General features: G+C 40.6%; 1 protein-coding gene across 1 annotated transcript; it reads left to right on the top strand.

Moving 5' to 3' along the window:
- Positions 1–1,429: 1,429 nt before the first annotated feature.
- Positions 1,430–8,343, top strand: LOC148102053 (uncharacterized). The gene is made up of 2 exons (XM_087843445.1): positions 1,430–1,493; positions 6,535–8,343. Exon 2 carries the CDS (start codon positions 6,667–6,669, stop codon positions 7,414–7,416), a length of 750 nt encoding a protein of 249 aa, XP_087699571.1. The 5' UTR covers positions 1,430–1,493; positions 6,535–6,666; the 3' UTR covers positions 7,417–8,343.
- Positions 8,344–17,189: the final 8,846 nt, after the last annotated feature.

Here is a 17,189-nt window from a genome sequence, read left to right as displayed (position 1 = left end):
TACTTCTACAGCAGTAACACGGCAAATGTGGCAGTACAGATGTGATTCAAAGCTGCTAATGGTTACGCTTTGCTAGCGGATGAGTTGAACCACTTCTTTGCCCGAATGCTTGGGGCTGCAAAACAGGTCGTCACCATTGGCTGACATCACTGTAGCTACATCTGTCTTTTATAATGCCTGTGGTTACAGGTACAGGTATTCATCAACATTGAGATTGTTAGAGGGTCACATGTGGACAGAGAGGACAGACAGGCTATGTACATGTGGACAGACACAGCGATGCTTCTTGTGACAGCACATATGAAGGAGCTGGGGCTGCAGGTACTATCTCATGCTAACCATTCCCTGTTTGTAGGTTGATGTGTATTCAGTGCACCTGTTATTACTGTCAGTGGCAACAAAGCAGGTGAAATGGAGTCCCAGTGGTTTATGATTTCTAACCCGACAGATTGATATGTCTGAAGTTTGTTTCCTAGACTGATGATTGAGGGTTCCCATGATAGCTCTCAGCAGCAGCGACTGGAAAGTGTTAAATCCAAAAGTTGAAAAAGGTGATGCTGCTGTGACTTGGTGATCCTGTGCAGCCATATGTACTGTTAAATATCAACACTTCACCGAGTTTTTTTGATTCCTCATAGGCATCTGATGGAAGACAACACACTGCTCAGTAGATCATTTTAACACTTTTATTACTTCCGGAAGGGAGATGCGTCCTGCATGAGACTCTGACGCAAATCTCGAAATGGCGGTGTGCGCTTAACAGTTTTATTACAAGCTGTCCCACTCTAGTCTAAACAACAGTGTTACACATGCATTCAGTAGTCACGTTGCATAGTGTACTCAAAGGTTATTGTCTATTAGCTGCAAAACATCTTCACTCAGCTCCAGCGAGGCTGCATTCTTGCCCTACTCTCTTCTAGTAAATTTCCACTGGCAGATGGTTCCTTGTTATCAACTCCTGCAGACAAGCGTGGGCGAGAGTCTCCTACATTTCTATCACTAAAGGACACGTAGTCTAAGGCCTTTAATATCAGGACCGCTTCCATTCAATACTACACTATATAATTATATGACACTTTGGTAAATATAAAGCACAGCATTGAGGCGCTTCAGGCAATCTCATCTCAACAGTACATACATACAAATGTAGTTCTGATCACAGACGGCTTATCAAAGCCAGTCTTTCCCTCCCTCGTGTGTCTGCACCTCATTAATAACCTCTCAGAAACCCACCAATACCATATGAACAGTTTTATCACTGTTTAAAGAACTGTGAATTACAGATTTCAATCATGGTCAAAGTTTAAACTGGATTCCAGCAGTCCAGCATATCAGATCAAAGTTAATCACTGTTGTAACTGAACACAAACATGTGACTGATGAAGCAAGGTGGAGAAGTTAATAATTCACCTCACAGCTTATTCCTGAAGTCAGACCACTCAAAAGCATCCTGACTAACTCTCTGCCATCAATCCACAAGCTCTGCTGTCTAAGTAAGTGCAGAATTTTCTCAAAGTTCTTCATTAAAAAATAAAATCTTTTCAGTGTTTTAGCTTTTCCTTTGCATTTCTATTTCTCTTCCTGTGAGAGTTTGAGTTTAACTACTGCTCAGTCATTAAACAAGGTGCAGCCAGTGCACCTGAACCTAAACTCATCTTTTTCTAATCCCAACCAAGGAGTTTGCTTTGATGCCTAAACGTGAGCAGTGAATTATTTATTTCTTTAAGTCTGTCAAATTATGAACTCAACAATTTGTGAACAAGAGTGATCAAACATTTTCACGAGCATTTCAGACCATGTGAAAGGTAAACATGACTCAACACACCTGTCCGCCTTTGTGTGTAAAGCAACCTTAGTTCTTCTTGAAAGACGCTGTATAAATAGTTGTTGTTAGTGTTATTACTACTATTGTTTTTATTGCTATTGCCAATGTAAGTCTATGCGTATATACATTTTTTACTTGTTGATGAAAAAAAATTTAAAATCTAGTCCTAGTTTGTTTTAATCGTTGTTTAATTGTTATTGTCACTGCATGATGGTTTCATTTTATATTTTTATTTATTTTCTTGGAGAAAAAGTGGTGGAGGATCACTGTGACAGAGAAACGTGAAGGTGAAGTACTGAATAGAAACTGGAAAACATTAATTTACAGCCTTCCTAATAAAAAAATGCCAGCAAAGTAGGGCTGTATGATATGACCAAAATCTCATATCCCGTTATAAGACATTTCTCATCCCGATAATGACATATATCACAAAATAGTTCTTTTTCTGTAATTTCTGTGAGCCTTGGCCAACTCGGCTTGTGTGAAGTGTTTTCAGCTGGGTGTTATGTCCCTGCAGTCGAGTGTTTTGAGATAGAAGTTGTAACGGCTGCCATTTACTTTGTATTTATTACACGGTTTGGTGCGGGGAAAGCCTGTTCTAAAGTTTGAGTCTAAGGTTTATTTTGAGCACCTGACAGCTCTTTTTTGCTTCTCATCCGTAAACTCTCTCCATACTCTTTCACATGATTCTTGCGTGGATGGTAGAAGAGGTTTGTTTGAGTCTGTGGTGGGGACCTGTTTGCGGCATAACCAAATCATGTGCATGCTACAGAGGTCCTTCTGTTTGGAGCTACCTGGTTCTTCCTCATCTTCACTGGCCATGCTGGTATTCTTCGGGCATCAACACGGTGACGATCCAAACGATGAAAAAATATTGCTGTAAATAGTGTATTTTGCAACACCACGAAATGAACAATAGTGTATAATATGAAACGATAGACGTTTTAATTTCGTCATCTGATATATTTCGTCATATCGCACAGCCCTACAGCAAAGTCATAAATCCATATCAAACCAGATTAAATATTAAAAGAGAAAACACAAAGCTCTATTGTTGTTAGAAACTGAAGAAACACTGAGGTTTAGCTTCTTTTAGATGTGAAATGTTCGTCTTACTGTCGCTGACATGCTCATTGACTGGAATGAAGCTGCTCGTCATCACACACAGAACAGTTTGTTTAACTGTGAAATCTCTGCAGTGATGTGCAGAACGTTTGGAGCTCACTGATAAAAGAATGAGTGTCTTGCCTTTGTGTTTCCTACTCAAGCTGTTTGAGTTAAAAGAGTCCCAAGCTGGCCTGTGCACTAGTGATGGGATTTCTGGCTCTTTTTAGAGATCCGGCTCTTTCGGCTCGGCTCACTAAAAAGAGCCGGCTCTTTCGGCTCCGAACCGGCTCTTCAGGTTGTTTTGTTGCTTTAATTATTTAATCATTAACAATAATATAAAATTATGCAGAAAAGGAATTACTAATGTTAAAAAAAGTGGTTTTATTTATATATGTTTATATATGGCCCCTAGAGACAAAGCACGTACAAACTCTAAAGCATATACAAACTCCAAAACACATTTCTAGCGTTTACTGAACTTCCAAAACAGAGCTACCCAGATCACTTAAATTACACAACTGAAAGCATGTGTGTATTGCTTGTGTATTTATAGACAAGCACTCATATTTATTCAAATAATTTAAAAAAAAAGTTAATTTACCTGTTACTACCACACACCAAATCCAGTTGTTGATACTTCCTGGCTTGTGTAGCCACTAGGAAACAAAAGCTCAACACTGCGCCCTAGCATCCTGGAGTAGTGATGGGATTTCCGGCTCTTTTTAGAGATCCGGCTCTTTCGGCTCGGCTCACTAAAAAGAGGCGGCTCTTTCGGCTCCGAACCGGCTCTTCAAGTTGTTTCGTTGCTTTAATTAATTTATTATTAACAATAATATAAAATTATGCACAAAAGGAATTACTAACGTAAAAAAAAGTGGTTTTATTTATATATGTTTATATATAAATATATGCCGTGGCCCCTAGAGACAAAACACGTACAAACTCCAAAACACATTTCTAGCATGAACTGAACTTCCAAAGCAGATCTACTAGATCATTTAAATTACACAATTGAAAGCATGAAAGCATGTGTGTATTGTTTGTGTATTTATACACAGGCACTCATATATATTCAAATAATTTAAAAAAAAGTTTATTTACCTGTTACTACCACACACCAAATCCGGTCGTTGGTACTTGCTGGCTTGTGTAGCCACTAGGTAACAAAAGCTCAACACTGCGCCCAGCATCCTGGAGAACTTCTGTTGTCTTTTGTACGTGTTTTGAGTTTTTACGTGCTTCGGAGTTTGTACGTGTTTTTGAGTTTGTACGTGATTTGAAGTTTGTATGTGCTTTGTCTGTAGGGGCCACCGTAAATATACTTTTATTTATTCACTCCACATAAAATGTAATAAGTAAATCATATAATACAAAAATCAACTATTCACATTTCAAATTTTAACTATTTAAATTTTCAGCTTTTTCCTTTTACAAATTTAAAGTGAAACAACACAAAACACTGCAAACCACAACACAATTAAATATAAATTAAAATATGAAAACAAAAAGAAGATGCATATTCTCTGTCATATGGACCTGCATGAATAAACTTTCTGAATCCTTTATCATCTGCAACCGAAAATAGTTGTGGATGATTACTATACCTTTCTAATGTGATGTTGTTGTCCCTGGCTCTCTTTCTCTCTCTCTCCCTCCTGTGCTACTGAGTGTAACTACCGCCCCTCCCCCCTCTGCCCAACGTAAAGCACAAGGCTAGCGTGCAGAGTGAAGCGGAAAAAAAGTGCGAGAGAGAGAGAGAGAGAGAGGGTGAGAGAAAGAAAAAAAACCCACGTGACGGCTCGCGATAAGGAGCCGGCTCGCTTCGTTCACGTCAAAGAGCCGGCTCTAAGAGCCATTTCGTTCGCGAACGACCCATCACTACTGTGCACCTTTTGCACATTGTGGATGGAGTCCATAATCTTCTCTGTAATCTTCCACCTGCCTGACACCTCCACTCTCCCTCCTCTGCACGTGTCTAAGTCATGTCAGACTCACCTCTCTAACTTTGTCTCCAAACTGCTCCCTGAGCTGTCCCTCTGATGTCCTCTAAGCCTCCAGTTTTTGCCCTGAGACCTGGATAGCTCCCTGTGTTCCTTTTGTCTGATCCTTGTATCAGGTCCTTCTTGTCTTGTCTTCAGTGATTATCTCAGCATCTCATTAGCTCTCATGTATTTATTATGTAAATCTTCCTCTGTTAGTTGTCGCATCCTCCCTCGTGGTAGTGTTTCATTGCTCTGTGTTTCCTGTGGTCTCCTTTGAATCAGCTCAGCAGATATTTTTTGTCTTCCGGCAGGCTTTCAGCAATAAAGCTATATTTTTGAGTTCATTCCTGGTTTCCAGAATCCTGCCTGATCCTCCCGCAGAACCTTGACAGTGTTTGTATTTCTATCATCATCAGTGAGAAAGATTAATCAATCAAGCAACGCAAAGAGGATCTGCTGTTGTTTAAAATTTATTTTCAGGTAAATGTCAAAAAATATTTTATATACTATTGACTTTTATTTTCTTGCAGCAAGAAGGCCGTGAGTTCAATTCCACAATTTGCATTGTGTTTGCATGTTCTCCCTGTGTCTGTGTGGGTTCTCGCCGGGTACACAGGCTTCCTCCCACAGATGAAAGACAGTTAGTTAGTGGGGTTAGGTTAATTGGTGACTATAAATTGCCCATAGGTGTGAATGTAAGTGTCTGCCACTCTGGCTACGTCCACACTAGCCCGGATAAATTTGAAAACGGCGTTTTCATCTGAAAACGCTCTGCATCTACACTATCATTTTCAGTCATTTTCACAGAGTTGTGGGTCCACTTTGAAACGGCCAAAAACGCGTACGTTCCAGTCCTGCGCATGCGTGAAGTGCAAGAAGATTCGGCCAGCCTCATTTCTGTCTGCCGTTTATTTACTTTCTGGCTCTTTGAGACGTCACGGCAAAAGGTCGAGGAAAAGCATCGAGTTTTTAAATGGACTAACAATGAGGTGGAGTTGTTGCTACGAGTAACACAAAAGCACAAAGTTGCAAAAGCGAGTGAGAATTACAGAATTTGAAGAAAAGCTATCTGGAGCATGTACAGACTGATATTAATCTTTAATAGAACTGTCAAAACTGAGAGCAAACAAAACAACTGCTGTATAATGCCCTCCTCTATCTTTGTTTAATTGGTCACGTGACTGCATCACATGACTAAAATGCGTCATCATTTTTGAAAAGGCTCCGGGTTCACTGTCCACACGGCAACACAAAAACGGCGTCTATCCGCTTTGGAGAGCGTTTTCAAAATGCTGCATTTTCCTTGACAGAAATCGTCGTCTCAGTGTGGACAGGAAGCCAAAACGGAGAGAAAAAGATGTGTTTACAAATGAAAACACATTAGTGTGGACGTAGCCTCTGTGTTAGCTCTGCCACAGACTGGTGACCTGCCTTGTAGCAGCTGTAATAAGCTCCAGCCCCCCTCTGTGACCCTGAATTGGATAAGTGGAAGGAAATGAATACATTTAAATCAGTGCATACGGGGTAACAGCTACTGGCTGCCAGCTAACAGCAGATGTGAGCATCAGTGTTTTAACGTTTTTGAAAATGACCTGTTTCTGTTTCTGTTTGTGTCCACAGAGTCTTGCTGAACAGTTTGATTTACAATCCAAACCAAAGGTCAGAGTTCAAGCTGCTTCCCATAAGACTGCCTACCTACTTACACACGGTAAAACTTTCACCACACGTCCACTTCAGAGGAAGCTGTGCAAAATGGCCTCAGCTCCAAAAAAAGCAAGAATTAGCAATAACCCGTCTCCTGAATTGCATAAATTAAAGAACAAACTTGAAGATTCTGCAAAGTCATTCACTGCAGAGTTTGACAGGAGTGAATCAAGCATGAGAGATATTATGAGAGAGTTTAGGAGGATTTCTGATGAAGTAGAACAAATGCAGAGAAAAACTGACACGGCGAGAAAAGTGGGAGTTGGATTTCTTATTGGTGGGATCTTAGCAGCTCCGTTTACTGCAGGACTGAGTTTAGCTGCAGCTGCCGGAGGTGGAGCCACTGTTGTTACTACCAATGTAATAAAAATTCTGTCAGAGGAAGGAAAAGCAAAGAAAGTAGAAAAGTGGGGAGAAGAATTCATGGCCAAAGTCAGACCAATGAAAGAGAACCTGGAAGAAATAAAGACGATTTGTGAAAAGCTGGAAAAGGAATCAGCTGAAGCTCAGGCCAGAGACTCTCAGATTGATGTGGACGAGTTTCAGAGGACCCTCAGACAGGTGTCGCACCTGAAAGAGATGAGTTCAGGACTTCTGGTTATAACTGAAATCCTGCTGGATGTTATGGGCAACGTGGTAATGCTCATCAAGAAAGTCATCAGAGTGACTGCGACTCCTGAAGAAGATCAAAAGTTAAGAGACGCCATCAAAAAGGCAGCTGATCAGAGTCAGAAGATCATTGAGGAGTTTCATAAGATGAGAACAAAACTGAAAGAGTTTACATCAAAAGAAAAGTAAAGTCACCTCCACCCATCCCCCCCCCCTCCACCACCCTGTGAGCCTTACTGTTCACACTGACTAACCAATAAAGTTTTATTAATAAAGGATCATCAGACTTTGACCTGGACTGTATAAAGGACTTGTAGAGTCCTCTGTTCATAGACTGGATGTTGTTGTATATTCATGTAAAGCTGATCCACAGCAGCCTGACGTCACAGAGAGGTCGTATGAAGAGGATCCACAGCCTCACAAAGAGCTGCTTTCCTCCATGTTCTCTGCTAATCTCACATCAAACTCATTTCACAGTGTGGGCCACTTACAGCCCACTTTGATCTTCAGTGGGTTGGACCAGTGAAACCCTCCTTTCTGTCAATGTAAAGAAGCTTAACTGAACATTTAATCACTGAGATATATTAACATAAGAAAAAAAGGGTAATTTCAACATTATGTCTTTTTAATTTTCGTCCTAAAAAAAGAATTCTCCTGTATTAAAAAAAGATATCCGCCAGCATGACTCTTTGGACTTAAATTGTAAGAAATAAATCTGTAAAATTACAAGTTCTGGTAGGTCATTGATTAGTTGTTGTTTATTATTATAATGGGGGAGGCTGGAAAAGCTGTAAAACTAAAACAAACAAACAAAACAAAAACATTGTTGTGGTCTTTTTCCATAAAGTTAAAAGTCCAAAAACTATGCCCTCCCTCATGTTTTCCATAACCATACAGTGTTGGCTGATTCTGGCCCCTCCCAGCCTGATGTTGACACCCCTAATCAACACCATTTATCTGACAGTTTTTACTGCACTTTTAATATGACTGAACTCTGAGCTTCATCACTGACTGTTTTTATTTTCACTAGAAAAGTTATGTTCATGTATTTCTTCCTTTATAGAATCACAGATTAATATTTGGGCTGAAATATGTTTTGGGTGTTGTTACAGTTTCCAAAGGGAGAGTTAATGCTTTAATGTCTCTGTTATGAGAGCTTTATTACTCTTATTTTTAATGAATCATGGTGACAGTTTGTGTGTCTATGTTTGATTTTTCCTTTTGTCTTTGTGTTTGAGGTTAGTGTTTAGATCTCTGCTCTTATTTCAGAGCTCTTTGTAAACTTTGTTTAAAAAAAAGTTATATAGACCAATAATCATTAATCAGAAGCTTTTATCCTGTTCTATGTGAACTATTCAGATGAAGCTGAATCCCAGCTGGAAGTGAAGAACAAAACAGTGTGTGTGTCAGTGCTAATGCTTTCCTCTCATTTTGTTTGTCCTGGTTAGAAATAACGAGAATCTGAGACGGGAGGCCTGACAGAGGTTCACTTTCACCTCAGTTAAAGTCTCTTTATTACAAGTTCATCAGCTAATGACTCTGCATGGAAATGTCCTTAAACTTTACTGTCTGGAGCTCCACCCTTTGGATAAACAACTATTACAACCAATAAGAGACTTTTCAGTCTCCATAAGTCAGGTTATTGATTGTCTGAAGCTGAACACATTAGACACCAGGGAACCATCCTGCTATGTTTGACACATCTGCTATGGTTTTTGTCCTGTCTCTAATTTGTGCCTTAATCTTCCCTCCTGAGAGAGGTGTAGGTGCTCCATGTTGAAAGATGTCTCTGTTCCTAAAATGAATCGGGATTAGAGAAGAGGCAGCAGGACGACCTTTGTTGATGGTGACTCAAGTAAAGACTCAACACTGAATTTTATCAAGGTATTATTGTAACTAACCAAGACTTTATGCAGCTTATTCCTGTGCATGACAGATTACTCTATACAGGTTATGGAGCATGCCTCCGAGCGTGCCCGTCACTAACGCTACTGCGCACAGAGCTCCAAACCACTCCAGTATTGGCAATTTATGGAACAGACCGGTGGTTCATTACAAGCTTTACTACAGTGTGCTGGGATGGTTAAATGGCTGTATCGATGGCTTTGACCAGTCATGTGATTTAATCAGAGCTTCCTATTCCGGATGTCATCAGTCACTTGTAATGGTCCATACCGAAGCAAGCTTTGAAGCAGTAGTAGTTTGAAGCCTCTAGAGATCGCCTGGGGATTATTTCCCTCCATGGATTATTGATATATTTTTATTCTGTGCCATACTCTCATTTATTCTCCTCGATAATAAACAGGTGAGCAGAACTCTTATTAGCCGCTGTCTCCGAGAATCAGGCCTTTTGATCGGTGTGAAACTTTGACTTTTTATGATCTTAGCATTACTGTCCCCATCATTTTTACTTTACATGAAGTTTGGTTGGGTGGGTGCTTGATGGCTTTACAGCGGGGCGCTGCTGCTTTGCCCTTCCTTTCTTATTGTTATAATTTCTCTTCTGAATAGTGACGGAGTGGGCACAAAATGGCTTTAGAGTCTGCTCTCTGTCTCATGGACAACCAACCTGGACTGGTGTGGTGGCCCAGGATGTTTGATTTTTGTGCAAAGTTGTTTTCCACTTTTCATATGGTGTTTGTGTCTCATGCATGAGGGATATGTGTGTGTGTCACACGTGTATCCCCCCCCCCCCCCCCCCCACACACACACACACACACAAAAAAAAAGCCGGGGGACTGGGGACTATGGCGGTTTTTGTTTGTCTGTTTGTGTGTTTGTTTTTACATACATAAGACTCAAACACTATAAATTCAAACATCCTAGCTGAAGGCAAACATAGATGCTGTATGTTCTTTTTCATTCTCATAGTGATGAGACCTTTGTCATCCAACTCTGTTAAAGAGCAATTTAATTCTTCTCCTAAACTTCCTGGCAGAATAAATAAATGGTTTGTGTACTATGAATGCTTTCAGATCATCTCACCCCTCACATGAACAAAGTTTGGATCCAGTTTTCTCAAAATGGCCTGCAACGAAGAGTGAGCAAGGACTCAAGTTGCGTCACCAAAACAACAACACATAGCGGGACAGCGAAGCAGCCGGCAATTTCACTATGTTTTTGGAAAGTCGAATTTCTTTTATGTTTATGGTAAGTTATTGATTCTAAGACGATCCTGGATTTAGCTAAAATTACACAAGACTGAATAGTTCATTTAACCCTTTTACTTTATGGTAAATTATGGTAAATTATGGCCCCTGCACATCGTCACCGGTCTTCTAGATCCAACAATGTCAATAATTAACCTCATTACTTTCCAGGTGTTTTTGTTTTGTATCCTCACGCAACCTTTACAATATGTTGTGGTTTGTGAAACTACTTTATTAAAACATATTACTTCATCCAAAATAAAACAAGGAAGTATTGTTTTATATTTTAAATCGTGGTAGAATATTTCTTAATAATAGAAGAAGACTAGAATAGAATAATACTTTAATTGTCCCACAAGGGGAAATTTGGTTGTAACAGCAGCAAACGACACATATATAAACAGAACAGGACACAGGACATAGAACAGAACCACACAAAATTTTTACATATTTACATCATGGATAATAGTTACCAAAACAGTACTGTACAGTTAATCAAATTAAAGTACAATAAAACATGTTATAACTTTATGTAACTGTATATGTATAAGGTCGATTATCTTGTTAATAATTTCACCTCCTCACTACGTACGACTCTGGATACTGTAGCTCCGGTGAAAACTAAGGTCTCTAATCAGAAGTACCTGGTATAATTCTCAAACACGTACCCTAAAGCAGATGACTCGTAATCTGGAGAGGAAATGGCGTGTCACAAATTTAGAGGATCATCATTTAGCCTGGAGAAATAGTTTGTTGCTTTATAAGAAAGCCCTCCGCAAAGCCAGAACAGCTTACTACTCATCACTGATTGAAGAAAATAAGAACAACCCCAGGTTTCTCTTCAGCACTGTAGCCAGGCTGACAAAAAGTCAGAGCTCTTTTGAGCCAACCATCCCTTTAACGTTAACTAGTGATGACTTCATGAACTTCTTCACAAATAAAATTTTTATCATTAGAGAAAAAATTACCAATAATCATCCCACAGATGTAATATTATCTACAGCTACTCTTAGTTCCATTGATGTTAAGTTAGACTCTTTTTCTCCAATCGATCTTTCTGAGTTAACTTCAATAATTACTTCCTCCAAACCATCAACGTGTCTTTTAGACCCCATTCCTACAAAACTGCTCAAAGAAGTCCTGCCATTGATTAATTCTTCGATCTTATATATGATCAACCTATCTCTAATAATCGGCTATGTACCACAGGCCTTCAAGGTGGCTGCAGTTAAACCTTTACTCAAAAAGCCATCTCTAGACCCAGCAGTCTTAGCTAATTATAGGCCAATCTCCAACCTTCCTTTCATATCAAAAATCCTTGAAAGAGTAGTTGTCAAACAGCTAACAGATCATCTGCAGAGGAATGGTTTATTTGAAGAGTTTCAGTCAGGTTTCAGAGTTCATCACAGCACAGAAACAGCTTTAGTGAAGGTTACAAATGATCTTCTTATGGCCTCTGACAGTGGACTCATCTCTGTGCTTGTCCTTCTTGACCTTAGTGCAGCGTTCGATACTGTTGACCATAATATCCTGTTAGAGCGATTAGAACATGCTGTAGGTATTACAGGTATTGCACTGCAATGGTTTGTATCATATCTATCTAATAGACTCCAATCTGTGCATATAAATGGAGAGTCCTCTTCACACACTGAGGTTAATTATGGAGTTCCACAGGGTTCAGTGCTAGGACCAATTCTGTTTACATTATACATGCTTCCCCTAGGCAGCATCATTAGAAGACATAGCATACATTTTCACTGCTATGCAGATGACACCCAGCTCTATCTGTCCATGAAGCCAGATAACACACACCAATTAGTTAAACTGCAGGAATGTCTTAAAGACATAAAGACTTGGATGGCCACTAACTTTCTGCTTCTTAACTCAGATAAAACTGAGGTCATTGTACTCGGCGCTGAAAAGCTTAGAAATATGGTATCTAACCAGATTCTTACTCTGGATGGCATTACCTTGGCCTCCAGTAACACTGTGAGGAACCTTGGAGTCATTTTTGACCAGGATATGTCCTTCAACGCACATATTAAACAAATATGTAAGACTGCGTTCTTCCATTTGCGCAACATCTCTAAAATTAGAAATATCCTGTCTCAGAGTGATGCTGAAAAACTAGTTCATGCATTTATTACTTCCAGGCTGGACTACTGCAATTCATTATTATCAGGATGTCCAAAAAACTCACTGAAAAGCCTTCAGTTAATCCAAAATGCTGCAGCAAGAGTACTGACAGGGACTAGAAAGAGAGAGCATATTTCTCCTGTTTTGGCTTCCCTTCATTGGCTTCCTGTTAAATCCAGAATTGAATTCAAAATCCTGCTCCTCACATACAAGGTCTTAAATAATCAGGCCCCATCTTATCTTAATGACCTTGTAGTACCATATTACCCTATTAGAGCACTTCGCTCCCACTCTGCAGGCCTACTTGTTGTTCCTAGAGTATTTAAAAGTAGAATGGGAGGGAGAGCCTTCAGTTTTCAGTCCCCTCTTCTGTGGAACCAGCTTCCAGTTTGGATTCGGGAGACAGACACTATCTCTACTTTTAAGATTAGGCTTAAAACTTTCCTTTTTGCTAAAGCATATAGTTAGGGCTGGACCAGGTGACCCTGAATCCTCCCTTAGTTATGCTGCAATAGATGTAGGCTGCCGGGGGATTCCCATGATGCATTGAGTTTTTCCTTTCCAGTCACCTTTCTCACTTACTATGTGTTAATAGACCTCTCTGTATTGAATCATATCTGTTATTAATCTCTGTCTCTCTTCCACAGCATGTCTTTTATCCTGTCTTCCTTCTCTCACCCCAACCGGTCATTTTACAACATTTCTCGATAGAAGTCAAACTGGGTAAAGGCCAAAATAACAATAAAAATTCAATGTAAAGAAAAATGACCAAAGTATGACACAGACCAGTTAAACAAAAACAGGACAAATAACAGACCAAGCCCACAACATCACACAAACCAACAAAGTCCGCATTCCTAAATGAACGTGTCGGTACTTGTTCGGACTGGAGAGAGACAAATGCGTGTAGGTTTATCATCACTGAAAGCACGAGTCCTGTGTTAGCTGGTAAAATGATATATGTATATAGATATAGTACATCGTTACACATTTGTACACAGTCTCACACAGCTCTTGTTAGTCGTACTGTATGAGTGGCCTGGCTTGTTTGCTATATCCAATAAGAATGGATAATAATAATAATGCAACAGGCAGCCACTCATCATTCTTCTGCAGAAGAACAGCTCCAAGCCCACTCTCTGATGCATCTGATGAGATCTTAATAGGTCTCATTGGATCATAAAACTTCAGAACTGGTTCCTTTGTAAGCAGATCTTTCAAGTCACGCCATGCTTTCTCATGTTCATGATTCCACTCCCATGCGATTCTCTTTTCAGTTAGCTGTCTCAGTGGTGCCATTTTTTCCGAGAGATTGGGTATGAATTTTCCCATGTAGTTTATCATGCCATTAAATCTCTGCACATCTTTCTTGCATTGCGGCCTCGGCATGTTTTCAATTGCAGACACCTTTTGAGGATCTGGTCTGATGCCTTCACTGCTCAGGATATCTCCAACGAATGTCAGTTCCTTCGCCCCAAGCTGACATTTCTCTTTGTTCAGCTTCAGATTGGCTTTTCTGGTTGCTTCAAGAACATTTCTCAGTCTCATGTCATGTTCAGCTTTTGTGCTACCCCACACAATGATGTCATCCATTGACGTGTCGACTCCTTCCAGGTGTTCATAGATCATGTGTATTGTCTTGTGATACACCTCAGGTGCTGAAGCAATGCCAAACGGCAGTCGCCGGAATCTGTACCTGTCAAATGGGCTGTTGAACGTGCACAGTTTTGAACGTGCTTCGTCCAGCTTCAGTTGCCAAAATCCTGATGAAGTGTCTAGCTTGCTAAAGTACTTCACTTTTGCAAACTGTGACATTATCTCTTCTCTTGTAGGTAGTTTGAAATGTTCTCTCTTTATTGCTCTATTCAGATCTCTAGGATCCATGCAAATTCTGAGCTTTCCAGTCTTTTTCTCCACAATAACAAGAGAACTCACCCACTCCGTTGGTTCATCGATCTTTTCAATCACTTCCAGGTTTTCCATCCTGTCCAACCCGGCTTTCAGTGGCTTTTGTAGAGCAAATGGTACTTTGCGGCATGGATGAATGACTGGTCTTACACTTTCATCGACTCTGATTGTGTGTTCTCCAGTCCTTCATCAACTCATTATAGTCCATGTCATCATCCGTTTCCACAACGAGCACTCTTTTCACTAGGTTCAGACTCTCACAGGCATGTAACCCTAGTATAGGCTGCACATTCATGGGCACCGCAATGAGTGTTAGTGTGTGCTCCTTGTCTTTGTGTGTCACTTTAACCATGCATTTTCCTTTCACAGGTATTTCTGCACCTGAGTATCCACTTACTTTAACCTTTGTTGGATGTATTTTAGGTCTAGGTCTGATTTTCTTGAACTCTGCTTCTGATATCACATTCACTTGAGCTCCAGTATCCAGCTTGGCTTTCATGAGTGTGTCATTCACTTTGAGTGTCATTATCCAGTCCTTTTCACCTGTCTTATTGTCTGTCACTGCCGCTACATAGAGCTCCTCTGTGTCTTCTTCATCCACAGTATGGACTGTACTCTGTTTCGAGGTTTGAGCTTTGCAGCACCTAGCATAATGGTTATTTTTGTTACAATTATTGCATCTCTTCCCATATGCTGGACATTTTTTAGGAGGATGTTGCATTCCGCAGCGACCACAAGTAGGGCTGGGCTATATCATACCGTTCACGGTAATACCGGTGTAATGTTGGGCAACGATAGGAAAATGAAATATCGCGATAGAATATGGGTAAAACGCGCATGCGCAGTGCCTTTGTTTACATACGCACATGGCGGCGACGCAGAATGAGAAGGGCGAAAGCGGATCGTTAAATGAAACGGATGAACCAGAATTGGTTTATAAAAATGCTGCAACTTCAGTGGTGTGGAACTGGTTTGGCTTTCATCCGTCAGATACACAACAAAGCACTATTTTTGGTAGAGCATGCTAGCGTGCCGTCGTTATTACCGTGTATTTTGTAAAATACGGCACACTTAAAATCAATCCTTTGATTTTTCTGAAAATCGACATCCTGTGTGCCTTATGTATGAATTCTGGTTCTGTTTACTGACCTCGAAACGATGTTATGTGGTACACAGCGTTCAAAAATCTGTCAAATGTTTCAGTACAATTTTGTTAAGCTACAAACCCAGCTTAATGCTGGGCAGACACTGTGCAATTTTTTCAGGCGCGCGATTCAGCTCCTGCTCAAACTGTACGATTGACTTGCAGGGGTTACAAGTTCATAGGTCACGATGCAGGGTCTCACACTATACGACCCGATGCTCTGATGCAACCTGAGTGCTCACACTGTGCGTCCATAAAATGAAGGTTATAACAGAAATTCTGTCGCTCGCTCTCCCTCTCTGTCTTTCACTCACACAGACACACACATCACCACCATCAACTTTGCTAAATTGCTAATGAAAAACATTGATCAGTCAGCTGTGATTGAGCAGCAATGTAAATCCAACTATTTTCACGGTTGTTGTGGTCGTGATAATTTTGTGAGGCCACATCGAAAAGGCTCGGATGAGCTTTCCAAAGTTCTACAAGTTGTGCATCCATCGCTTGTGTCCAGATCACACGCTGCACTGCCTTGCTGCGCCGTCTTTTTCGCTGACATTTGTGTTTGCGCGTGCGCAGTGTGAGAAACTGCGGTGAAACCCTGACGACGGTCGCGAGGAAATCCTCACGACCAAGCGATTGATGATCGGGAGCTGGTCGTGAGGTGTTAATCGCTTACCCCACGTATACTACACGATGCACGATGAAGGCCAAAACGGTCGCACGACTCAAAAATCGGCTCAAAATGGGCCAAAAATCGCACAGTGTGAGCCCAGCATTAGCTACACTACGTTCACTGCTAAGCTGATCCATCGCTACTGCTATGTTGTAGTCTGTTACCTTTCTTCAAGTCTAGCTTCTGAAAACCATGTCTTGTTTCTTTATGTTGTTGTGGGTTCTCAAGAATGACACCATTACTTGAAGAGAAGGTGGCTGTATCCCAATTCAGGGTCTGCAGCCTTAAAGGCTGCATTTTAAGGCCGATTACGTCACAGCGGCACGCCGAAGGCTGTCCCAATTCAAAGGCTGCTCGAAATGCGGCCCTCACATGCGTCCTTCATTTCCCTGAATTTTAAGGCTGTGGCAGTGTAGACTTCGTGGTCCCATATATCCCACAATTCATAGCGCGGCAGTCGGTGTGGATAATTCTGCCGCAGACGGCAGAAGCGGAGCGGTCGAAGAGTAAACTGTGAAAAGTAAGTACTGAATATTATGTCACTTATTTATGTGCAAATGTTTAATAATGAGGAACATTAAAACATTACTGTTGGTCACATGTCGGCAAAGTTATTTGACATTAGCGATGTTTGTACGTTCAGCATTTACTTGCTTTTAAAGCCTTTAAAATATAATAATACAATAGTCGACCTTAATCTTACAGAGAATGTGATGATTTTATGGACAATTAAAGTCAGTCATATATCCACAAACACAACAGGCTGAAAGTCAGTGATGCTGCTCGGTTTGCAGTCCTGAATTTCACGGCACAAGCAGGATTCACTGCACTGTTAATGTTAGCTATGTTATATTTGTCACGGTCTGGCTGGCAGACCGTGGGGATGAGGAAAGTAGGACCCAAAACGCAGGACTCTGCGATGTCACAGTGCACTTTATTTACAGTGAAT

This window comes from Neolamprologus brichardi, chromosome 7 (assembly GCF_056152115.1).
Source record: "Neolamprologus brichardi isolate AB-2024 chromosome 7, ASM5615211v1, whole genome shotgun sequence".
NCBI lineage: Eukaryota > Metazoa > Chordata > Actinopteri > Cichliformes > Cichlidae > Neolamprologus > Neolamprologus brichardi.
This window is presented reverse-complemented; position numbering and strand designations above follow the sequence as displayed.

Bases quoted from the DNA above. Each gene is read 5' to 3' on its own strand.
- LOC148102053 (XM_087843445.1), top strand. From the start codon at position 6,667: ATGGCCTCAGCTCCAAAAAAAGCAAGAATTAGCAATAACCCGTCTCCT.